Raw genomic sequence first — 25,292 nt, forward strand, 5'->3', positions numbered from 1 at the left:
ACGAATTAAGCTTTTAGAAGATATAAAGAACCTAACAAAGACAAGTGTATAATTAAGTGTCTACCTCACATCAGTGAAATTTCCTTTAACACGTTTACATCATTAATAGATGTTATCTGAGACGGTGGTGTTTTAAATCAGGGTTCCCACTAATCTGAAAAAGTAAAATTCCCTGACTTTTCCCTGACTTTTCCCTGACCATAACCCATTTTTCAATGACCATGCAGCATGTCTTATGAATACTTTTAATGAATAATCTATAATTTCAATAACAGCAACAAAGCAATAGTGTCTCAAGATTGTGAGATTTTGACTTAACGTCTTTTCAAAAGGATTTCAGCTTCTTCTGTAGAAGATCAATATTTTGTTCTTCCTTCTCTATTTCCTTCCTCTTTTCTTTTGATTTTACCCGCAAGGCGTTCGACTTTGCAAGAATGCTAAAGTCTCCCTTCATTTCTGCATTAGTAGCAAGGTCATCGGCTTCTTTCAGAAGAGCAGTAGCTGTAGTTTCAAGCTTTTGTTTTTTCTTTTTTGCTTGCTTGATGTCTTCTTCGACTTTTCTTTTCAAGCTTTCTTTATGGGTTTTTGCCTCAATTGATTTCTTCTCTGCTAAAGATTGTCTGTATCTGTTACTAGCATATTTACAAGATGTAAGCAGCTCAGTTGTGATAGAATCTTCAATTGGACATTCCAGACTTTTGACACCACTGTGAGCTCTGCGAAATCCAACAAGCGTGTCTTGGTGCATATTGTTGCTCACGATATCCTTGTTATCAGAGAATCCTTTCAACACAGGATTGACCATGGGACAAGATAAGCAGCATCTTTACTGTTTGCCAAAGGTCTGCATACTGTGGTTTCTGGTGAAAGTACTCTGCTAGGAAGACATCAAGTGCTTTGTCTGATGACTGGTAGGACTTGAAGTCCTCCTTACTGTATCTCTCCACATCAGCAAGGAATGCCTTGTACTGCTGTAGAGCAATATCACAACAATGGGTAGATTTCATTTTATGCGATATCAGTTGCTGAAGGACATTGGAGAATCTGGTTGTTGCTGCTTCAGGGTTTGATGCCATGTAAATAGGATTTAAAGACACCAGATTCCTAGCCATCTTGTACTTTAGAGGAGATCTGTCCATTACCTTGCTAGATAATTGTTTCAGAAATTCAAGGCAATTATTCTGGAATTCCAGGATTTGTAGAGGTGTGGCTTGCTTAGTACTTTCCATCTTATGCACTGACATCTTCGCAGCAAAACCTACATCTACCTTCCTTGGTGGTAGAAGATTATCAGACTTGCTAACATCAATGTTAGCAAGCTTAGCACATGTTGTTGCCTCTTGAAGCACAGACTTCTTAACAAACTTGGAAAGGATTGCTTCAAGTATGGTTTGTACATCTTGTGTAAGAAAGGGGACCATGGGCTGATCGGTTTGGAATTTCTTCAAAAAAGGCCCAAGAATGCGTGCGATACTAATAAAGAACTCAAGTTTGGCAACAATGAGTGGATCTTGTACAAATGCCTGTAGATTTTTGAAAGATTGGCTTGTAGGAATTTTGCTCTTTGGTAGCTTTGACACCTCGTCAACATATTTCTTGATATTTGGCCAGATAGCCACTGCTCGTTCTGCCACTGGCAAATCTTCCAGCCACCTTGTTCCACAAAACCGTAGTGGCCACATGGAACTTCCAGAAATGGCTTCATAATCTTCTCTTTTTGCTGGTGAGTCTGAAAAAGTGTACCAGAGAGACCTCAGAAGTTTATCAAGACGCCAGCCTGTGGCTGTAGCTCCATATTTAAAAGCCCCATGTACCACATGTAACCCACAGGCACCAATATTAATGAGCTTTGGAAGATCTGGATCAGTTTGTTCTCTATCTTCTAATAGGTCTTCAAGAAATTTCCAGTTAACATTAGGACCATCCATCGATACCTGCACAAGGTTTGCAGGATTCAGCTTTTGTAGACCTAGCTTGAAACTTTGAAGTAAATCTGCAGCTCTTGTGTGACCAAGAAACTGGGAATCAATGTATCTTGATACAACTTTATTCTTCTGAACATCCCAAAAGCGCACAATCAAATCCATCTGTTCTTTCTGGATCACTTTATTCAGCGATTCATCAAATGAGATAACATACATTGTTCCTTGCTCTTGAAGTCTTTTCATTAATTCATCATGAAAAAATGGGGCAATGCCAAAACAAATCAAGTATGAACACTTTGTTGCTCCACATTGGAACTGTTTGGCAATTACACTGTCTGGAAACATATTGGAAAATAGCTTGTCAGTGCCTGCACTACTATTACAGGAATAGTGAGACATGAGGACTTTTATAGCCCACAGCACCTCTGCTTTTAGAGTTTCATCTTTGGTAACATACTTTTTAATTGTGCCTTTAGATGAATCAGATGAACTGGCAACTTGAGAAAGATCGACGGGAGGAGGTGGTACAGTCATTGTCCTTTCTGCTGCTGAAGAATTTTGTTCGGATTCTTGCTTTTGCACAGTGACAAAAGAGTTCAAAGAAACTTGTTGTGTCGATGGAGCAACTCTCCTAAGATGTTTTTTGCCTTTAGCATGACTTATCAGTGCTTGTTTTCCCATATTTCCAAGCTCAAATGTAACAGAGCACATTTTACACCTTGCTTTAGTTGATTCCTGAGCTTGTGCAACCCAAGGAAATAGTGGGTCTTGAAGCCATAGATTATTAAATACAGTTCGCTTACTGATCTACAAACCAATACAAAAGTTATAAAAAATAAGTGTTACGACTGTAAATAATTTTGTATAAAGTCATGCTGCAATTAAATGCAATGAGAATGGACAAAAAAAATGTATATCTAACTAAGTTCAGGCGTGGTTTCCTCTTTTTCAAAATGCAAATCAGGATAAACAAAAATAATTTTTAAAGCTTAAGACTAAGACTGAACAGTTACGAAAAAATTCGCTGCATACAAAAATATCTTGAATTAAATGTCGTTAGTTTACCGATTTTGTCATTAAATGATCAATAAATTGTTACATTATGCATCCCCCCACTCTATCACTGCTAAGGTTATGAAATAATGCCCTTAAAATAGCTAAAATACTTAATTCCAGCCCTACCTCCACGTGCTTTCCAATACTGCAACAAGATGGCCGACATAATTCAGACCCAGTCCTCCACTTCATTTTCCTCCACAGGAAAACCACATAGGATAATTCGTTTATACTGATGTATTGCGATTTTTGAAACTTTTAATTAACAGTGAGGTTGCTTGATTATCGCCAACACAATTCATAATAATGATTTTTGAAAAATAAGAATTATTCCCTGACTTTTCCCTGACTTTTTGAGAATTATCAAATTTCCCTGACTTAAATCATAATTCCCTGACAATTCCCTGACCTTGAAAAAAAATCGAATTTCACTGACTTTTCCCTGACTGTGGGAACCCTGTAAATTCTACGTATTTTTGACTTACAAGTTTTCTAATAAGTACTGCTATTGCCTGACTAGGTGAGAGAGATGTGAAGGCATTGCTTTTCAAAAAGAATTTATTTTTAAGTACATCAACACACACCTCTCTGGTGAGTTGTTTACCAAACACTGATTTAATCACTGCCCTCTTTATTTTTAATGGTAGAGCTTCAACTTGATCACCTGCTTTCGCATCTTCTGGGCTTGAAGTGCTAGTGCTGGGTTTTGGAATTTTGGGGCTTATAGGGCACTGGCTTCCTTCCATCTCATCATCACTCAAAATCTCTGTGTCTCCAGCACTACTTCCATCCTGTTCTAAATGTTCATCCTGTTCCCCCTCTCTGTCTAGATCTACTGAGCTTTCCTGTAGTCAAAATACACATTATCAGCATTTAATACATTTTGCAAGGTTCATTAATGCTTTGAAAATACTTTAAAAATGCATTACAGTGTGGACATTTCAACTGGGACCACTTTGAGAATGTGATTGCATGACAAATTATGAATAGAAACAAAGCACTTCAACTTAGGAAACTTCAGCTTATTAAGTTTTTGTTCTTTGTGATCTGATTGGTCGACATTGTTTTAGTAAAAATGCTTTGTTTTAATTCACAATTGTCATTCAATCACAATATCTTAAAGTGGTCCCATTTAAAGTATCCACACTGCAAGTTTTCATGAAAATATGAGATAATACTTATATATAAGATATTTAGTATGATAACACATTAATACTAGATTCTATAAAGTATCAAATTTACTTAGGTATGCTAAAACAAAATTTACCTCTAGATCTGATGAGCTATGGTTGCTTTGCATCTCTTTTTTTATGGCCTGGGAACTTGGAATCTACAAAAGTTAAAAAATACTATAACTGAAGTGCAACTCTCATAGATACAAAATGACTACTTGTGTCTGTGTGCTTTGCAATTGATGGTACATTTACATTACATTTAGTCAACGAAATGCCAAGTGTACAAAAAAGTTGATCACTTCAGTTGACGAAAACTATTAACAAACCTGCAGACATGCAAAAGCACATAAATAAACAAACAATGCAATTAAAAGAAATATTTTTATTACCTTATAATCATCATCATAAGATGGACGTTTTCGTTTTTTGTTGTATCTACGTTGTTCATTGCAAAAACTCTGTATGTGCTTCTTTATTCCTTCCTTTCCAAAATTGATCTCTTTTATGCCACATTCTTTCTCTATGTTTTCGGCAAATGCATCTAGTTCAGCTTTGGCCTCAGGCGAGTTAAACTTTGGAAATTCAGTCCATTTGTTTGCTGCTAATACCCCTATTTTTTTACGTCTAAATAAAATAAAATGCGATCAATGTGGGTACCATTTTTGTTGATAATAATATATTGGGTGCCCTGTGCCCATAAACATCGTTTGCTTTTTATATTTGGGCTTTCTGTGGCTGAAACTCTTGCACATGGCATGGGCTACTGCAGCTCGATGTACTTGCATGATCAGCATTGAGTTTTGTAATTTAATAGTTTTTATTTGTATTGGATTTTGTGAAATACAAAGTTTGTTTAGTTTCCGAGAACAATAAAAAGGACCACCAAAACAGGGGGAGTGTTTTTAACCTATTCTAAGAATCCAAATGTTCTGATCTTACATTTTAATAAAACAAGTTTACCAAAAGAAAACTTACTCAAATATCTTTGTTAAAACATAAATTGGCAACCTTAGAATATATTATGAATGATTCAAATGCATTAGTAGCTGAAACAACCTCGATGGAAATGGATTCGCTCACATAACAAGGCAGCCATTTTTAATACCTCGAGGTCCTCAAGACAAGATGACCATGTCATCTGATTAATCCATTGTAGTTGAATATTTGCTGACAAACAAACAAAATATTTGTAACACAAAATAAGTTAAATAGCTTACTTTGTAAGATATAAGTGCTTCATTTCTGGATTCAGCTGTTGTAAGTCGGCCATAGTCGGTTTTGGCGGAGGAGAAGGGGACGTTTTGGCGCCAAAAGATGCCTTTTGTCTTTTGAGAAAACTAAACTCCTTCTTGAAAATGACCGCTTTACCGTAACACAAGGAAAGTCTTTGAAAGATTGTGGCATCCGCTTTCCTTTCCAAGAGGTCTGAAATAGCCATCTCATTGACAACTTGTTCACCTAGTTCAAGAAAGAAAAAGTTGCTCTGTTGAGTGGGGTTTCAAATTTAGTTCAGTATTTTTGTGAAAGCAGTGCATGCATACTCACGTTTGAAAGCATTTAAAACTTCCTCGCCGAATAGATCTTTAATTTTCGATTCCAAATCGTTCTTGTCCGTAAGAATTTGAGCGTTTTCGTTCACCTGACTCGTACCACTCTGCCCTTCTTGTACAATCGAGTCATCCATCTTGGAATATTTGCAGTGAAAATACAGCAAGGCCGGGCAAGCTACGCTGTTCATGAGTCTATTTGCTATCTCATTGGTCAATTTTGCCCGCCTTTCCTTCAATTTTTCTAACAGCGGCATTGATTGGTAGTTTTTTCCCGCCGTTTTAGTTGTTGGTATAAGCTTTCTCACTATTGGCTAACAAGTGCTGAATTTTGGCTTCCTGTGGTAAACAAAGATGGCGGATGCGTGCAAAGAGCTACAAGAGGAATATATGGTGGATTCAACGTCGAAATGTGGTCAAGAAAAGAAGTATCCACATGCAGCTGTACTGAATTATCTTATAGACATGTTCATTGTAGGTGCTATCGCTGTAAAGGAAGAGCTGTTACAAGGAAAACAGAACTACGGCACTGGAACGAAGCTCGTATATCATCTTCATTTCACAACTCGAAAGAGGACGAAGCTTTTGGACAAAATACGTTTGAAGAACATGAAACATCTGATGTCACGATGGAAACTTCAGAAAATATCGATTGCGAAATAAATGTTGTCCAAGATGTATGTATGAATCATGACAATGAAAATAGAAATGACATGGAAGATGACTTCAATCAAGGCAACCCTTACAAAAGACTTGTTGTAAAGGCTGTTCTGCAAGCTATGACTATTGTGGATAATAGTGGGTGTTCAATAAAAACATTCGAGGATATTTTGAGTTATGGGAGGACAATGTTATTTACCAACCTTGATCCAGAAATTGATGAGGATATTTTGGCTTCTCTATGGCCAAAATCTTGGTCAGAAGTACAGTCGCTTTTGAAAGAAGAGGGATTCACAGACCCAAAGGAATATTATATTTGCATTTGTCGAGCAGAGAAGTCTTTCACAAGAAATGGTAAGACAACTAAAAAGTACCTGTATTCCCGTAAGTGGGGTATTATGGAGAGTAAAAATGAGTTATGCCCCAACTGTGGAAAATGTGGATATATAAAGTATTACTATCTTGGTTTACATGAAAAGCTAAAGAACTGGTTTCGGAATCTAAATATGTGTAGGAAAATGCTATCACATTGGCAAGAACGAGAACACTGGTTAAAGAGAAACACAAGTTGGCCCTTAAAAAAAGAGGTTTGGGATGGGGAAAGATGGTTAGAGGTGCAGTGGTTTTGGGACCCAGATCAATTGTGGACTGTCCCAACAAGGTGCGGGGAGTGTCTCACTGTTATTTCATCAGACTTAATCAATTCATCTCCAAAAGATATTGATGGTTTGTCATTGCTCGAATGTCCAGAATGTTTTAATAAATTTTCACATAAAGCTGAAGTAGCAAGGGGTTCTCCTTTGAATCTGGCATTAATCGGACACTGGGATGGCTGGCAGCCATTCAGTACAAGTGGCAGAAGTTGTGGTTCTCTTGAAGTTTCCATATTAAATATGTTCAAGACAGATAGATCACATATTGATGAAGTATATGTTATTGGTTTTGTACCGTGTACAACTGTGCCAAAAGGTGTACCAGAGGCTTATGATCCATTTATACAGCCACTCATTAATGACCTCTGTGATGGCTTCATACATGGCTTTGAAGTTCCTTATCCTTCAAATGCTATTACTGTTCCTGATTATGAAGCACATGAAATTGAAACAGTGCGTGTTATGTTACTGTGCTGGGCTGCAGATCACCCAGGACAATGTGAGTTTGGAAAGTACTTGAACCAGGGGAAATGTGCTTGTAGGAGATGTAAGATGGTAGGACAGCAAAGTCTTCAATCAACTCACTATTATTATGGTGATAATCGTTTTCATGCTCGGCATCCATGGGAGAAGAGAGATGTGACAGCAGAGGAGAGTACCTTTTATGATCTAGACAATGAAAACCGAGTAAGTGTACGAAAGAAACTATCATCACAGGAAGGATTTACTGGAACTCCAATATTTCATCAATATTTGTATCCCCTCTATAAGTTTGACTGTTTATACCACATGGTTTATGACATTTTCCATACTCTGCCTTTGAATATATGCAAAAACCAACTTTCAAGACTGTTACAGCTAGAGTTATTAGATGCTGTATATGTAGATGAGCAAATTGCACAATTTCCTTGGAACACAGAATTTAAACAAGGACGTATTCCTACTTCAATTGGCAAAGAACACAAAGGCCTTGGACACTGGAAAGCAGAATCTTTTCAGAAATTTTTCTTTCCAATGCTAGGATGCATTGTAGAGGATAAGATTCCAGACCCTAAAGAACTTGAAATCATAAGTTTAGTTTCCTACCTAACTGAACTGCACTTCTATAGTGGGAGGAATGGCTGGACGGATAGCATGATACAGCTACATGAGAGACTTGCACAAACACTGATAATAAGAATTGAGGAGACACAAGGACTTGAAATGTGCACAATATCGGTACACAATTTGACACATGCACATGAAGACCTGATAAACTTTGCAGCATCAGACAACTATTGGTGCGCTGTGTTTGAAAGAGCTGTAAAGAAATATGTAGGGCGCTCCCACAACTGTAAAGGATTAGAAATGACATTTGCTAAAGCAGAATGTAGAAGAGAAAGCTTGAAAAGTTTGGAACAAGCACATGGTGATCTCCCCATTGAAGAAAAGGATGATAAGATTGAGGTATGTACTGAAGAAAATACTCCTCGATGTTCAATTGGTTTTATTGACAAAGATGAGGAAGTCCTATGGCAATACAATAAATCAAGGATTATAATTAAACTGAGGATTACAAATAACGGTAACTAGGATATAACAAATGAACGCGTAGGACTTACATGAATAATGTTCAAAACAAGATGGCCGGCTGCTCTCTTCTGAGCCGGTCAGCGGTCTTACATAAGACCTAGGCCCTAGCGGCCAGCGTTACACACTCTTCATCCCCCCCAGTCCGTGAGTCTATACTAAGTCTAGAGTCTATACAAGGCTAGACGAACGGACTCCTGCTACTGTCCAATTCCCTGTCTCTGGTTCGTAGCGTTTTGGTCGTGTTCTCGCACGAGTTGGCCTTCTAGGTTCAGGGAGTGGCTGCGGGGCCTGAGATGAGGCGTCAGGCATACAAGAGGATACAGGGTCATTGTTGGCTTGAGTGGTAGGTGGTGTTTCAGCGACGGGTTCAGCGGGTGGAACTGTCTGGTTGCACTCTGTGGGTATGACGGGATGGCTACCGTGTGAGAGTTGGGTGGTGACGTGAGGATTGCCCGTCAATGGTCCACTGCCTGTGGGAGGCGACGGTGAGCTGTTAAGTGTGGGTTGACACTCTGGAGATCTGGGTGGAGGTGGTGGCGTCCTGTACTGATGGTCTGGGGTGGGCGTGGCCGGGGTGTATGCACGAAGGAACCGACGATTACGCAGGGTCAACCGTCCTGAGCCATCCACCTTTATCCTGTATTGGTCGTGGCCTGGCGACTCCACTACCATGCCTGAGCGGTCCCATTTGTTCGGGTGTGGGCCCTGCTGGTTCTGGATGAAGACCCTTTCACCTAGCTTCAGAGGTCGAAGTGGTTTGGAGTGGCTCGTCAATGATTCGGTGGTACGTGATATGCGGGTCCGAAGGGCATCTTCCTTTGCCGCCCATGCTTGCCGCCACAGGGGTCGGATGTGGGGATTAGAGAACTTCTCTAGTCGATTGACGAACATGAGGGAGTCTCGAAGGGGTCGACCGAATATGATTTGGGCTGGTGAAAGGTCGCAGTCCCGGTCCGGTGTGTTTCGTAGCTGTAACATGGCACGCAGGAAGCGATCGTTATCAAGGCTGCCGTTAGGACCAGTATTGGACATCAGGAGACGTTTAGCTGTTTTGACTGCCACTTCTGCTCTCCCGTTGGATTGTGGGAAGCCGACAGAAGACAGGCGGTGTTTGATCCCCCAAAGTCGGAGAAAGGTCTCGGTGCCGCCTGCTGTGAACTCTGGTCCGCCATCGCTTGATATCTCAGTTGGCACGCCAAAGGTGGCGAAGAATGCTCGGAGGTGACGGACCAGGCCAGCGGAGCCCCCTAGGTCAGTACCTGCGGTGGAGCTGAGGACCTCCATCCATCCAGAGAGCCGGTCTCCGACAACTAGGTAGTGGCGGCCACCAAAGTCGAAGAAGTCAGCGTAGACAGCCTCGAACGGGGTAGATGGCGGAGAGGTCGGGAGGGGCGGTGTGGCCGCTTGTGACGGGGCGTTGCGGTTGCAATCTGTGCATCCGTCTCTGGTGCCCTGAATGTCCCGTGACATCCCCGGCCAGAAGACAATGGCACGCGCTTGCTGCTCCATAGTAGAGGCTCCTTCATGTGCAGCGTGTAAGTGCTGGAGGACCCGTTTGCGGAGGGACATGGGCACAACCACACGGTCGTTGAGTAGTAGAACGCCATCCTGTGCATATATCGACTCACAGAGATGTCCGAGACTTGAAAGCGCCGGGTCGTTAGGGTCAACAACAACATCTTGTTCAATGAGGCGTAGGAGGTGACCTAGGCATGGGTCCGTAGCAGTCTCTTGTGCGAGGATCGGCCACGAGATGGCCCCAAGATCATGTGCGTCGTTCCTGATGGAGGCCATGAGGGCCGACTCAACCATGTCCGGTACACTAGGAGTTGAAGTTGCGAGACTGTTAGTTGAGCCTGATGGGGATGGGTGTCTTGATGTGGCGTCAGCCGCCTGGTTACTTTTTCCCGGTCGATGGGTGATGGTGAAGCGCCACGGGAGGGTACGCTGCTTTAACCTGAACAGACGGGAGTTGGTGATCTCATCGAGGGTGCGATCGCCGAAGATTTTGACTAGAGGCTTGTGGGCGGTGACTACCACAAGGTTGTCGCAACCCTGTGTGAAGTACCGGGTTTGCTCGAGACCCCAGGCAACGGCCAGGGCCTCTCCCTCGATGGCTGCGTAACGTTGTTCGGCTGGGGAGAGGAAGCGTGAGCCAGCCAGAGTGATCCGCCATCCTCCTGGGCAGCAGTCAGGTATACCAGAGGGGCAGCTACAGTGTTGCTGGAGGAGGAAATAACCAATACCTCTTCGGGACCAGTCGGGGCGAAGGCAGGTGCGCCTCTGCATGTCGTAGATTTCCACGCCCTCGCGGATTGCCTGAACAATGGCTTCTTTGGACTCTTGGAAGGCAGACTCCAGGTCAGGTGACCAGGTGAATTTGCACCGTGGGCTTAGGAATGGCTTAAACGGCGCCATGGTCTCGCGCAATTGGGCGTAGTTGGCCACCTGGTTGACCAGACCGAACCAGCTTCTGATGTCTGTCGTCGATTCAGGAGTGGGGAAATCACGGATGGCATCCAGGTACTTAGGGAGTGGCTCTATGGTTGAGTCGGACACCCTAAAGCCGGCGAAGTCCACGCACTTTTCGGCGAACTGAAATTTGTCGGGGTTCAGTACTATACCGGACTGGCCTACGCATGTAAGGAAGTCGATGGATCGCCACCAGTGTTGTTCTAGGTCAGTATCATAGTGGATTGTGTCGTCCACACACCGCTCTTTGCGCTCAAAGGCTGATAGGATAGCATCGAAACGACGGTTGTAGCCATCCCCTGACGAGAGGAATCCTTGTGGTGCCCTGGTGTAGCGCCAGCGCCCGAAGAGCGTAATGAAAGTGGTCAGGTGTCGATCTGCCTCGCGTAAGGGAACGCTGTGATAGCCGTTCCAAGCGTCGGTGACGGTCTTCCAGGTGTCCTTCGGAATTCGGCGGGCGAGGTGGAAGGGAGACTCCATGGCAAAGGTCTCGCGCTGGCAGAATTTGTTTAGTGGCGAGAGATCCACAGTCCGGCGCGGTGAGCCGTCGTGCTTCCGGGTCACAACCATGCGGTGGCACCATGTGACAGGTTCCCCGTAAGGCACTCGTTCGATGACACCAAGGGCCTCGTCCCGGAGAAGGTCGTCGTATACCTTTTGCTGCCAGTGAAGAGGGATGGTGGCCGGGGTGTGGCACGCTCTGGGTGTGGCTGCTGGGTCTACATGTATCTCGATGGGTGGTCCGTCCATGCACGGGAGCGCACGATGGGGGCAGGTGTTGAACGTCGAGGAGGCATACCTCTCAAGTAGCCAGTCTTTCATGCGGCCATTGTTCTCCGGGGTGCAGGGGAATGGCAGTTCCGACGGACGTTGTGGTGGCACCGTGCGCTGGGGACAATGACAGGTCGGATCAGAAGGGGTGTTTGGTGCTGTGCAGCCGCCGTTGATGGAACGGGTGGCGTTGATGGATGAGTGCGGCTCTGGTATGCTGCGGCCATGGGGGGTAGGTCGGCGGCCGTCGTGTCTTCCAACCGGGTTCGTCGGGAAGTCCGTAGATAGGAGACCGAGGTTGAGGAGGGACTCATAGGAGAGGTACATAGCTCGGACTGAGCTGCTCACGTACACCATGGAACGGCAGCACGTGGCCTCACCGTTGGGAGGAGCTGTGGAGAGTTTAGCGAAGAAAGCACCGTCGATGGCTATTGGAGACCGGTTGGCGGCCGACAAGCTGAGGTTGACCGGTTGCAGTTCATCGCGCGAGAAGCCGCATGCAAGGAACTCCTCTAGAGACCAAAGGTCGGACTGGGCACCAGTGTCGGCCACGGCTGATATCTGAGCTACGAGGTGATCGCGAGGACGGGAAGTGGCTCCCGAAGCTGATGGAGTATCGAGCGATATAGTGATGTTTGTCCGCGGATGATCACGGAGTTGAGCTCGTCGCCACTCCCCCTTGGTGAAGATATGGTGATCCAGTTTAACGGGCTCGTTCTGTGGTCTACCACGAGAGCGAGGTACGGCTCCGGATTTTTGAGATGCGATCTGGGAGATCGGGCCTGACTCGATGGCGGACTGTTGACTTTTGGCTGGTTGTCGCCTTTTGCGCCTACGGGCTCTGTAGCAATCGATGCATACCTGATGAGGTTTGGAATTCCAGCCCCGAGATCCTTCTGAGAAGACGTGAAATGACACTTTACAATCAGGACAGGAGGCCTGTCGTGATTTCTCTGCTGCGCTTGGTGACTGGTCTGAGGGTGGCGTGTTTTTGTTACGCTGGAAGGACGACATCGCAGACAGGGTTGAAGACGGTAGGGCGTTGCGAGCCATCTCTTTACTCTCCACCGAGGCAATGACGTCATTAATTGGGTTGGTCAAGATATCTGTAATGCCCAGAGTCTCACGCCTTATGTCTGAGTCGTAAATGCCATTTAAAAGGACGTCGCGTATGATGTGGTCGGTGTAGTCAACGGGTTGGCCACACGCACATGCTGCTGTGTATGCGCACGTTTCCGCTTTTCCCCGCACCCTGGCTGCGAATGCACGAAAGGTTTCGTCCCGTTCCTGTTTTAACTGGAGCAGCTCGGTACGGAGGACACATGTAGCGATAGGAATGACAGCTAGCGAGCGCATGGCTGCGGTCAAATCTTGCAAGGGCAACGAGGTGGCTCCTGGGTTGGCTTTCAGTAGGCTGTCCCCGAGGTCAGGGCCGGCACACTGGAACAGTTGGAAAGGCGCCTGGGCGTCAGTGATGCCAGATCCAGAACGGAAAACCCCCCATCGGCGCATTAATATGTTCCATTCCTCGATAGAGATCCCTATGTCCACTTTGGGTCGGTCGAGTTTCGGGCCTCGGGCCGGCGGTGGGGCAGTAGGAGCGGGAGGTAGTGCTTGATGTGCGAGGCCGTGGTTATTTAGTAACGCTACGGCGATTGCATCAGAGACATCCTGTGTTTTGAAGTCACAGTTGGGTACCGAACATTCGACGATCACCATGATAATGACTTCCTCATGAAGAAAATACTCCTCGATGTTCAATTGGTTTTATTGACAAAGATGAGGAAGTCCTATGGCAATACAATAAATCAAGGATTATAATTAAACTGAGGATTACAAATAACGGTAACTAGGATATAACAAATGAACGCGTAGGACTTACATGAATAATGTTCAAAACAAGATGGCCGGCTGCTCTCTTCTGAGCCGGTCAGCGGTCTTACATAAGACCTAGGCCCTAGCGGCCAGCGTTACACACTCTTCATGTACTGTGTCATCAATGTAAATCTTTTTAGTCGCAGGACATTCCATTATTTGAAGTAATAATAAAAGTAAACAAATATGGACTGAATATATATAATCATTCATTTATTTGCATATTGATTGATTAACATCTAGAGCTGTTTATAGTCTTATAAATACCAGGATGCTTTGTTTATCACATTTTATGTCAAATTATATTCTTTTGAAGTTTTTACAATGTAAATAAAATTTAAAAGAATAAATTTGGCATCAAGTGCAAAAACCACAGCACTTTGGGATTTATCAAAAGGCTCTATACATGTAATCTGTTTAATGGTTAGTACATAAAAATGTACATTTTTTTTAATCAGGGCACTGTCAAGTCTGAGGATGAGGCTAGGAAAATCTGTACAGCCAGTAAATGTGAAGGATTGCTAATAGGCTCAAGAAAACCTCAATTGCAAGTAATTGAGTTAACAGACAATGAATGTTCTAGAATCAATTCCATTTTATCACTCCCACAGTCTGTTCAATCGGCATCTAGAATTGCATCTACTTCAGGGAAATGTTTTTTAAGTAATGTTGGATTTAATGGCTTGGTCTTATCAAGTAATGACAATATTATTGCTTCGTTGGAGGATGGTGAATGTATTGTCCAGATAAAGCGGTTCTTGTTGATAAGATATGGACTAGACAATAATCACAGTGTATTGATTGAAGGTTTTATAAAGCCTTTTAACAAATCCTCTGAAGGAGAAATTGATGTTAATGTATGGAGTGGCTTTCCTAAAGTCAAATTACAACCCAATGATAATTCAGTCATCTTTTCACATCAAAGTGTACAGAGAAAGGTGATGTTGTACAAGCATGCTCAGACAAACCTTCAAACTGTTGTGGATTATGATAGACAGTTAAAAGATGTTCCAAGGCTCTTGGTCCCTGTGTATCCAGAAAAAGATGACATGTTGTTCATTCAAGGCGAAAAGCAAGGGGATATTTGGTACGGAAGAGTGTCAAGTGTTGATTTGTCTAACAAGGCAGTTGAGGTGTATTTCTATGTGGAGAAACAACAACATCCCAATAGATTTGTAAGAGAAAGCTTTTCCAGGCAAGCAAGAAACACTGTGGTCTTTGATTCCATAATCGGTATTGCAAATGGTCACTGGATAAGTGGAAACATTTGGCAAAAGTCAGTATAAAATTCATCTTGGAATGTGTGCTGCACAGCTGAGCACAAAATGTACATTTTACTGTAAGCGATCAATCTTATCATATTTAATTTTAATATAGACTTGAACAGCAATCTTACTTGGTTAATTAGTAATAATTGTATTACTTATTTTCAATGCAGAAAATATACACACATGTATTTGATTCCCTGTTTTGGGTATTTATTGTGTATGAATTCACATCCATTTCCCAGTACAGGGATTTTATTGGGAAAATACATGTATTTGATTCCCAGTTTTGGGTATTTATTGTGTATGAATTCACATGCATTTCCCAGTAGTGGGATTTTATTGGGAAAATACATGTATTTGATTCCCAGTTTTGGGTATTTATTGTGTATGAATTCACATCCATTTCCCAGTAGTGGGATTTTATTGGGAAAATACATAAATTTGATTCCCAGTTTTGGGTATTTATTGTGTATGAATTCACATCCATTTCCCAGTAGTGGGATTTTATTGGGAAAATACATAAATTTGATTCCCAGTTTTGGGTATTTATTGTGTATGAATTCACATCCATTTCCCAGTAGTGGGATTTTATTGGGAAAATACATGTATTTGATTCCCAGTTTTGGGTATTTATTGTGTATAAATTCACATCCATTTCCCAGTACAGGGATTTTATTGGGAAAATACATGTATTTGATACCCAGTTTTGGGTATTTATTGTGTATGAATTCACATCCATTTCCCAGTAGTGGGATTTTATTGGGAAAATACATGTATTTGATTCCCAGTTTTGGGTATTTATTGTGTATGAATTCACATCCATTTCCCAATAGTGGGATTTTATTGGGAAAATACATGTATTTGATTCCCAGTTTTGGGTATTTATTGTGTAAGAATTCACATCCATTTCCCAGTAGTGGGATTTTATTGGGAAAATACATGTATTTGATTCCCAGTTTTGGGTATTTATTGTGTATGAATTCACATCCATTTCCCAGTAGTAGGATTTTATTGGGAAAATACATGTATTTGATTCCCAGTTTTGGGTATTTATTGTGTACGAATTCACATCCATTTCCCAGTACAGGGATTTTATTGGGAAAATACATGTATTTGATTCCCAGTTTTGGGTATTTATTGTGTACGAATTCACATCCATTTCCCAGTAGTGGGATTTTATTGGGAAAATACATCTATTTGATTCCCAGTTTTGGGTATTTATTGTGTATGAATTCACATCCATTTCCCAGTAGTGGGATTTTATTGGGAAAATACATGTATTTGATTTCCAGTTTTGGGTATTTATTGTGTATGAATTCACATCCATTTCCCAGTAATGGGATTTTATTGGGAATAAATCCCATCTTATTCCATTAAAGTGAATTTTTTGTGAAAGGAAGTTTTGGCTTAGATTGGAACTCAATAATTTCCCAATTCTTGTTTCAGTTTTCCCCATTTTTTCACATTATTGGGAAATTTTCCCAACTATAACCCAAAATGTTAGAATTGGGAAATCATATTTTTTTCCTGTGTGGGCTGTCAACACTTTTACGAAGCTTGATAACTCTGAGCAAGATCAAGACCTGTAATCAGAACAATCAAAATTGGGAGTAATTTCTGTAATAGTGACCCAAGGTCAAATAAACTAATAAACATTAGGTTTAATACCTCAAAGAAACCGCCTTCATGTGTCCCATGGCGTGCCTTCTCATACATGGGCATGCATACTATTTTCCTAGGGTCCAGGCTCCTAGATACACTAATGTCTTGTATTTAGATTTGATTAATGTAGTATTTTTATTCAAGTAAAATATAAAAGAGTTTTTAAAGCTTGATCGATTCCTTTTTATTTATGCATTATAATCTACACAGGGTTGCCATAGCACAAATCCTTTCCAACCATGAACAGTCCTAAATAACTATATCACCCATCATCAAGATGGGTTCAACAGCTTATTGGCTCCAGCAGACAGGCTCATTGAGAGTTGTAATCTTTAATCTTCTAATATTAAATATAATGATTGATTATAGTGGGTGCTAATAATGCCATTATTGCATCATAGTGGCAGAAGGTGTACATTAACTCTGAGATATCAAGTTTGTCGTGGTCTTGTGCATGTTAAGGTAAATGGCCTTTTCCTTTATTTAGCATCATCTGCTTCCTCTTGGGAAACATGAAGGTTGGTAAGCTGTAGTCTCTCAGTGCTTGACAGTGGCTCAAACTTGTCCATCAAGATGAGAGAAGGTGGATGTTTGATTTTCTTTAACACCAACATCTCCTGGATAGTTTATTTCATCTGCTTTGTTTTGGAAGTAGCGCCCTATGAACGAGTAATGATTGTGGCCGGAGCATCATGGAGCTTGGGTGATTTTTCCTTGCCTGGTTTTGGGAAACTGTTGGGAATTTGCAATTGAATTCTGGTAAACGAGTAGATTTAGCTTTCCTAGACTTGCTAATGCTAATAAGAGTTTGAAGATGGATAGCTTGGAGTAAATAGAGATTTTTGGCAATGAGTTTCGTTTCACAACCTTACTCTAGAGTTTTCTAGATGTTCAGTGCGACCCTTAAAATATTTATCATCGTAATTATAATGATTATTATTTATCGTAATAACAATGGTTTATTTCTAAAACAAATAGCAAAAATATGTTATATATACTGTGTTGAATATATAGCCAATAAACCCAGTAATAGTGCTCTACAAGATGAATGCTTGAGCTCAAAATAGAAATATTGTTAAATGTATGGCTTTTCAATTTGTTCCATAGGGGTGTACACCCCACTCCACTGAGTCTTGATGATTGTGATTTACACGTTGTCAGGGCTATTTATACAAGGCTAATTACAATGTTAAATTGCCTAGTAAGAATTATTTGCTTGCAAGCTCAAATCTTTTGTTTAGCATCGCATGATCTCAATCGAGTAAGCACACATTTATTTCATCTCTCGTCCAAGATGGCGGTACCAATTTACCTACATTAAGCACATTTAACCATGATGCACCGTGATACCATAACTAACCTCATATCTGGTTATCCTACCTTTACATCCTGCAGTACAGATGATGAGTATTTGTCTAGTAGGCACATATTTTTTTTTTTGTGGATTGCTCACATGCTATGCGTATGATCGTCCCCTTGATGTTGAACTTTGATTGCTATTTTTTTGGTACTCCAATGGTTTACAATTCTCGCCTTAAATTCTTTGTTGTTGAGGCCAACATAGTACCCAGTCCCCTCGCTGGAGATATCTGTTACTTGGTAGACTGTGGTCAGATAAACATTTGTTGCATAAATTTTAATTCTAACGTTTTTGCATAATGATTCTTCTTGATTTGATTGCTTTGGAATTTGTTGTGTATAAAGCATATTTACATTATGATAAGAAGAATAAAAAATATTCCACCTCATTTGCAGTTAGATACAGTAATTTTAGAGTTGGAAGTCATCATTATGGAAAGTAATAATAATATAGATTTATAGTATATGCCTTTCTCCTTGGGTCATTAATGTTCCTTTTAGCATTTGTTGGTCCTTTTAGATATATGAATTTATAAATAATATATAAATATATAAATAAAGGTGGATTGGGTATCTGTAAACAAAGGCTTTTATTTGATAATTGTATTTATTTATTACACTGGTCATTTTTTGAATTTCAAGGCATCTTCATTTCTATGAGGTTACAGAGGAAACACACAACATCTAGCTGGCAGCCATCTTGGCAAGCCCAGTCACATGGTTTATTACAGCAGCTACCCCTACTCTGTCTTGTGGATTTTCCATCCTAGGTTATGAGAGTAGTTTGTTATTCTTTCACAAAATCTGTTTGTTATTCACTCTAACGTGTGTATAGTTATTTGTATCTGGCTCCCTGTAAATGCAGAAAATTTTTGAATTGCAAGTGGCTTGTTCAATTTCAGCTGTATACCCCAACCTTTCCCTAAGCAATAACCAGTCCCAATGGGGCGATTCTCTTCATGTGTCATTGTAACATGCTTACAGTTAAAGGGATCTTGCTGCTATTGACGGAAGTGGGTGATAGACCCTGTTTATCAGGAATAAATACCAGATGAGATAATGGCTTGTCATCCGGAAATGCCAGATAGCCGGAACAAATATTAGCAAAAATTAGTCATGTGCACATGCTTATTATAGAACTGCTACAGTGAATGGTACAACGCGATCTGGTCCTCAACGAAATTTTTTTCTCATTGTTTCTTGTATTCCCTTATCAGGGCAGTTGCTTCGGCCTATCGCAATAAAGGCCCAGATACCCCCAACGAGTTGTGTATTTAACAGCCCTTTTTTGTTTACAGTCCGAGTGGTGGCAGATTGTCTTTTCCCCTATCACCATCAGACATCTGCAATCACCATCAGACATCTGCCATCACCATCAGACATCTGCCATCACCATCAGACATCTGCCATCACCATTAGACATCTGCCATCACCATTAGACATCTGCCATCACCATTAGACATCTGCCATCACCAGTAGACATCTGCCATCACCATTAGACATCTGCCATCACCATTAGACATCTGCCATCACCAGTAGACATCTGCCATCACCAGTAGACATCTGCCATCACCATCAGACATCTGCCATCACCATCAGACATCTGCCATCACCATCAGACATCTGCCATCACCATTAGACATCTGCCATCACCATTAGACATCTGCCATCACCATCAGACATCTGCCATCACCATTAGACATCTGCCATCACCATCAGACATCTGCCATCACCATTAGACATCTGCCATCACCATTAGACATCTGCCATCACCATTAGACATCTGCCATCACCATTAGACATCTGCCATCACCATTAGACATCTGCCATCACCATCAGACATCTGCCATCACCATTAGACATCTGCCATCACCATTAGACATCTGCCATCACCATCAGACATCTGCCATCACCATTAGACATCTGCCATCACCATTAGACATCTGCCATCACCATCAGACATCTGCCATCACCATTAGACATCTGCAATCACCATTAGACATCTGCCATCACCATTAGACATCTGCCATCACCATCAGACATCTGCCATCACCATCAGACATCTGCCATCACCATTAGACATCTGCCATCACCATTAGACATCTGCCATCACCATCAGACATCTGCCATCACCATCAGACATCTGCCATCACCATCAGACATCTGCCATCACCATCAGACATCTGCCATCACCAGTAGACATCTGCCATCACCATCAGACATCTGCCATCACCATTAGACATCTGCCATCACCATTAGACATCTGCCATCACCATTAGACATCTGCCATCACCATTAGACATCTGCCATCACCATTAGACATCTGCCATCACCATTAGACATCTGCCATCACCATTAGACATCTGCCATCACCATCAGACATCTGCAATCACCATTAGACATCTGCCATCACCATTAGACATCTGCCATCACCATCAGACATCTGCCATCTTCATCAGACATCTGCCATCACCATCAGACATCTGCCATCACCATCAGACATCTGCCATCACCATCAGACATCTGCCATCACCAGTAGACATCTGCCATCACCATCAGACATCTGCCATCACCATTAGACATCTGCCATCACCATCAGACATCTGCCATCACCATCAGACATCTGCCATCACCATTAGACATCTGCCATCACCATTAGACATCTGCCATCACCAGTAGACATCTGCCATCACCATTAGACATCTGCCATCACCATCAGACATCTGCCATCACCATCAGACATCTGCCATCACCAGTAGACATCTGCCATCACCATTAGACATCTGCCATCACCATCAGACATCTGCCATCACCATTAGACATCTGCCATCACCATTAGACATCTGCCATCACCATTAGACATCTGCAATCACCATCAGACATCTGCCATCACCATCAGACATCTGCCATCATGTGTGCTGGTTTCGCAGACAGTATTTCGATTCCTGATGTGATGCACACTGTAGTGCATTTGGGGACTGAAACTTGATAAAATAAAATTATTATAATTATTGATTAACTGACATTTTGAATGCCATTTAATTAAAAATTGTATGAAGACGCCATTTGTTTTAATATAATTTCACTGTTTTGTCATTCATTTATTTTCTCAAAAAAGGGGCGGCACCTGTATATTGTGTCACCCTCAATTAATAATGTTTGTTAATATTGTAATGGAAGAATAACTGGTGCTATTTATAACTAGTACAATTAAATACTGCCTCCAAGGTAAAAGTTGCGTGTCTGGCAATTCGGGGGTTTTCTATCTGTAGTAGGAGCTTTGACATCGAGGGCAAGCTCCTGACCCTGAGGTCACCTTGATCTGATTGTGTTGCTTTTGTGTGAGCTGTTGTGATGTCTCGTGAGCAGGTTTGCTCTTAAACATGTAGAAGTTGACCTTCCATTTTATCTTATTCGTCGTTAGAACGACCAGTTGCTGTCGAAGAGATGTTAATTCTTCATTATCAATCGGAAATATGGATTTCTGTGAATGTTTAATTGCCATGCAACCCAATTTTTCACATTCTAAGGAATTGTGAAGCCACCCGAACCGACCTGTTGTTTCGCTCGCAGTCGTAAATTGATTGCAGTTGCTACACCTCTTGTTTACTTTCTTATTCTGGGCAATCACATTTCAAACGGAGTGTTCACCACAATTAAAACATGGTCTCCGGCGTTGTTGTGATCTTCGATAATTGGGTGAAGCAAACGCTTTTGGCCCTGGATCGAAACAAACTGTGTAGACTTTTCCTACAACATTAAGTTGGAGAGAGATTTCTACTCTGCGTGCTGCTTCGACTACTTTCTCGAGGTGCATGTCTCGTTTTGGTTTTGCAGGACGGCGTTCAATTCACTCGCAAGTCGTCAGCATCTATCTTCCTTCTGCTTTGCTGCTCCTGTAACCTCACAGTTGCTTTATACTTTGGAAGCTTGGGGTTGGATTCCACTTCACTTGAACGGCCCATATCGGCACATCTTCCGCTCACACAAGGGTTGGGTGGATATATAAAGAGAACAGAATGAAAAATAACAATCAGATATATAAAATAATAAAATATGTTGCTTAAGGCTAACGTTTTTTGGAGAGACACACCAGATACTTGTTTGCAATTATTTATAAAGAAATAAAATTGTTAGAAATTTTGTTAGAAATGTCAGAAACAAATAGCATCCTTTTATATGAAGCTTGGAATCGCATATGTCCCTCTTTGCACACAGGAAAAAAAATGAAAACAAAGGAAATATGAGGTTTTTATACTTCATCAGTGATGTAGAGTGATTTACTGAAATAAACACTCTTTATAATAAATTCTAGTAATTGCTGCTATGTGAGTGTAACAAAAATGGCTACAATTGAAAATTATGCATCTACTTCTACAATTACAATTTTTACCTTTTTCAGCAACTTTCAACCTTCTTCTTGAAACAAGATGAAGCGACTAGGACTTATTGTGTGTGTCTTTATTCTAGATAGATAGATAGATAGATAGATAGATAAACTTTATTTAAGTGTCAAAAGTGTTTAGCTAAAAAAGCTAATTGTGGACACTATAAAAAATAAATAGTCAGATAATTAATAAATAATATGATTTAGAATCTAATCTAGCTATATTTAAAATATTAAAAATATTATAGAAAACTATACGTATTATACATATTAATATAATATATTATATACACAAACACTATATAGACGAACTATCACAGGCGTAGATACAAGTAAACAGACATGTGTATACAAATAGACACAAGAACAAACAAACAAACAAACAAGCAACATATAAATAAATAACAAAACAAATTAATATAAAAATATGATACAAGGGTGGTGCACACTCCTCATGTGCCCGACCGCCAGACAGCACACGGGACCACCCCACGTGCCCACCCCACTAGGATGAGCATGCGATGCAGTCACATGCGCCATCCAGCAGGCCAAGCACATCAAGAGTGCGCACTCCCGTCCTAAAAGCCTGTAGGCTGGTCTTATTACGAAGTTCCTGACTTATTTTACCCCAAATATAGGGGCCTAGAAACCTTATGCTGTGTCTACCATATGTGATTGTATTAAATCTTGGAACAGGAAAATCGCTCCTCAAGTTGTAACTCCTGTCTTGCTGAAAAAATATACTTTGAATATGCTCAGGAGCTAGGGAATTTCTAGCTTTGTACATTAATATAAGAATGTCTTGTAATCTTCTATTCTCTAAGCTTGACAATCGCCCTCTCCTTAAAAGTTCAGCATAAGTGTCAGTTCTGTTATTAAATATTGCGCGTAGAGCCCTCTCTTGGACTCTCTCTAACTTTCTAGCATCAGCGGCTTTACAAAAGTGCCATACCGTGTGACAATATGTGAGATTGGGTAAAATTGCTGATTTATAAAGTTGTAATTTGGCGTCTACTGGGATTAGATTTCTAAGCCTTACCAACACACCAACTTTTTGGCTTGCTTTCTTACATATTTCACTGATATGAAGACTAAAGTTCAGCTTATCGTCAAGAGTCACTCCTAGCAGTTTCATTTCAGTAGACGATTTAATTATTTCTTCATCAATCTTAACCTGTATAGATAGGTTGTCTTTATTTCTATTTTTTCTGCCTAGCAACATCAAGCTATATTTATCATAGTTCCCTTTGAGGAAATTATCTTTATACCATTGTGATATCTTATGTCCTTCTTCGTTCAAAATTTGTTCCACGCACTCAGCTGTTCCCCCTTTTACATAGAGCTGATGGTCATCAGCATACATTGACAAGCTAGCTGTTTTAACTTCAAATGTCATGTCATTTTGGAAGATATTCCATAATAATGGTCCAAATGACGACCCTTGAGGACATCCCCTTACTGCATCCTTCCAGACACTGGTGACTCCATTAAGTTTGACCCTGTTTTGACGGTTGGTGAAGTATGATCTCATCAAGTGTAATGACTGCTCAGAAAAGCCATATGCCTTGAGCTTATTTACCATGAGTGCTGGGTGTAAGGAGTCAAATGCTTTACTCATATCTGTTGAGAGTATTCCAATAAACTGTTTGGAATCTACAGCTAGCTTCCAGTCTTCTGTGAGTTTAAGCAGAGTGGTTTCACAGCTATGCTTCTTCCTATATGCCGACAAGCAAGGATCAAGCTTGGGATCAAAATGATTATTTACTTGTGTACTCATCATTGACTCATATACCTTATCTACTATGCATAGTAATGTTATTGGACGGTAGTTTTTTCTCTCAAGACGGTCATCCTTTTTGTAAACAGGGTTCCATTCCCCTTTCTTCCATGCTTCTGGCCATTCTCCTTTCCTGATACACTCATTATAGAGACCCGTTAGGGAGTCTGCTATACCTCTTGATGCTAGTTTTAACAATCTGGGAGTAATGGAGTCATAGCCAGAGGCCTTTCTGACATTTAGCTTCTCGAGAAATGACTGAACTGAATTTGTGCTGAGCTGTTGAAAACAGAAATTTGAGTTGTTGCTCTTATTTGCATCATAGATATTCTTAAGACTTGGATGACTGGACAAATCCTCTTCCGTCAGACTGTTGACATTTGCTCCACCAATCTCATTAGCCATGGTGGAAAAGTAGTCTACCAGAACGTTTGCTACCTTTTCCTGGTCTTTCTCAATTTTTCCATCTGTTCTGATGTTGATCTCACATACCAGCTGTTTCTTATCACTAAGAAAAGGTCTAAATGTTTTATAGAACTCACTTGGCTTAGCTTTAAGATCATCTGCCTTTTGTTGCCAATATTCTTTAATGGCTTTCCTTCTACAATTGGTAGCTTTATTTCTCCATTTTCTCTTCAGTTCCCAATTTTCCTCAGTTTTGCTGTGAGCATACTGCTTAGCAAATTTCCTTTTCATTTTGATTGCTTGTTTCCATTCTGGTGTCATATAGGGTACATCAGCTTTTCGAAATCTCATTTTCTTGGTAGGCATGTGTTTTTCTACTATTGTGTTGAAAAGTGTCTCCCAGTAATGGTACTTATCATCCATAGTGTCAAAGGTCTCCATGACATGTGTTACCTCTTAATTTGTGAAAACTCGAGTAACATTAAAAATAAACCGAAAATAAACCACACAGAAACAAACATGGCGGTCAACACGTTTTCTTCCTCTTCTACACACACTGCATTATGGGTAATACAATATTTTTCTATGGGGGGGTGGGCAAGTGCTTAATTCCAAGGGTAACACACTTCCCCCCTGAAAAGATGTCGTCCTCGACATTTAAGTTACTAGTATGTTTCAATACTACAATGCAACTGAGGAAAAAAAAATCTGACTACTCTACTATTTCA

The 25,292-nt window shown here is 41.1% G+C and overlaps 2 protein-coding genes and 1 long non-coding RNA gene across 3 annotated transcripts; all 3 read right to left on the reverse strand.

The window, feature by feature from the left end:
• Positions 1 to 403: 403 nt before the first annotated feature.
• Positions 404 to 2,636, reverse strand: LOC125559956. Its single transcript, XM_048722278.1, has one exon. It carries the CDS (start codon positions 2,634 to 2,636, stop codon positions 774 to 776), a length of 1,863 nt encoding a protein of 620 aa, XP_048578235.1. The 3' UTR covers positions 404 to 773.
• Positions 2,637 to 3,221: 585 nt separating this feature from the next.
• On the reverse strand, positions 3,222 to 5,960 carry LOC5512351. Its single transcript, XM_048722279.1, has 5 exons — positions 5,702 to 5,960; positions 5,374 to 5,614; positions 4,546 to 4,780; positions 4,249 to 4,311; positions 3,222 to 3,826 (listed from the first exon to the last, which is right to left on the reverse strand). Exons 1-5 carry the CDS (start codon positions 5,958 to 5,960, stop codon positions 3,410 to 3,412), a joined length of 1,215 nt encoding a protein of 404 aa, XP_048578236.1. The 3' UTR covers positions 3,222 to 3,409.
• Positions 5,961 to 16,265: 10,305 nt separating this feature from the next.
• On the reverse strand, positions 16,266 to 19,437 carry LOC125559820. Its single transcript, XR_007306506.1, has 2 exons — positions 18,017 to 19,437; positions 16,266 to 17,368 (listed from the first exon to the last, which is right to left on the reverse strand). It is a non-coding gene; the product is annotated as an uncharacterized LOC125559820 (long non-coding RNA).
• Positions 19,438 to 25,292: the final 5,855 nt, after the last annotated feature.

This window comes from Nematostella vectensis, chromosome 14, assembly GCF_932526225.1.
Source record: "Nematostella vectensis chromosome 14, jaNemVect1.1, whole genome shotgun sequence".
Classification (NCBI taxonomy): Eukaryota; Metazoa; Cnidaria; class Anthozoa; order Actiniaria; family Edwardsiidae; genus Nematostella; species Nematostella vectensis.

What these genes read in the sequence shown, in the direction of transcription:
- LOC125559956 (XM_048722278.1), bottom strand. Translation starts at nt 2,636, where the DNA reads ATGTGCTCTGTTACATTTGAGCTTGGAAATATGGGAAAACAAGCACTG.
- LOC5512351 (XM_048722279.1), bottom strand. Translation starts at nt 5,960, where the DNA reads ATGCCGCTGTTAGAAAAATTGAAGGAAAGGCGGGCAAAATTGACCAAT. An exon ending in AAGCACTTATATCTTACAAA is followed by an intron (nt 4,781 to 5,373) that starts GTAAGCTATTTA and finishes TATTTTATTTAG; the next exon opens with ACGTAAAAAAATAGGGGTAT. An exon ending in ATAGCTCATCAGATCTAGAG is followed by an intron (nt 3,827 to 4,248) that starts GTAAATTTTGTT and finishes TTTTGACTACAG; the next exon opens with GAAAGCTCAGTAGATCTAGA.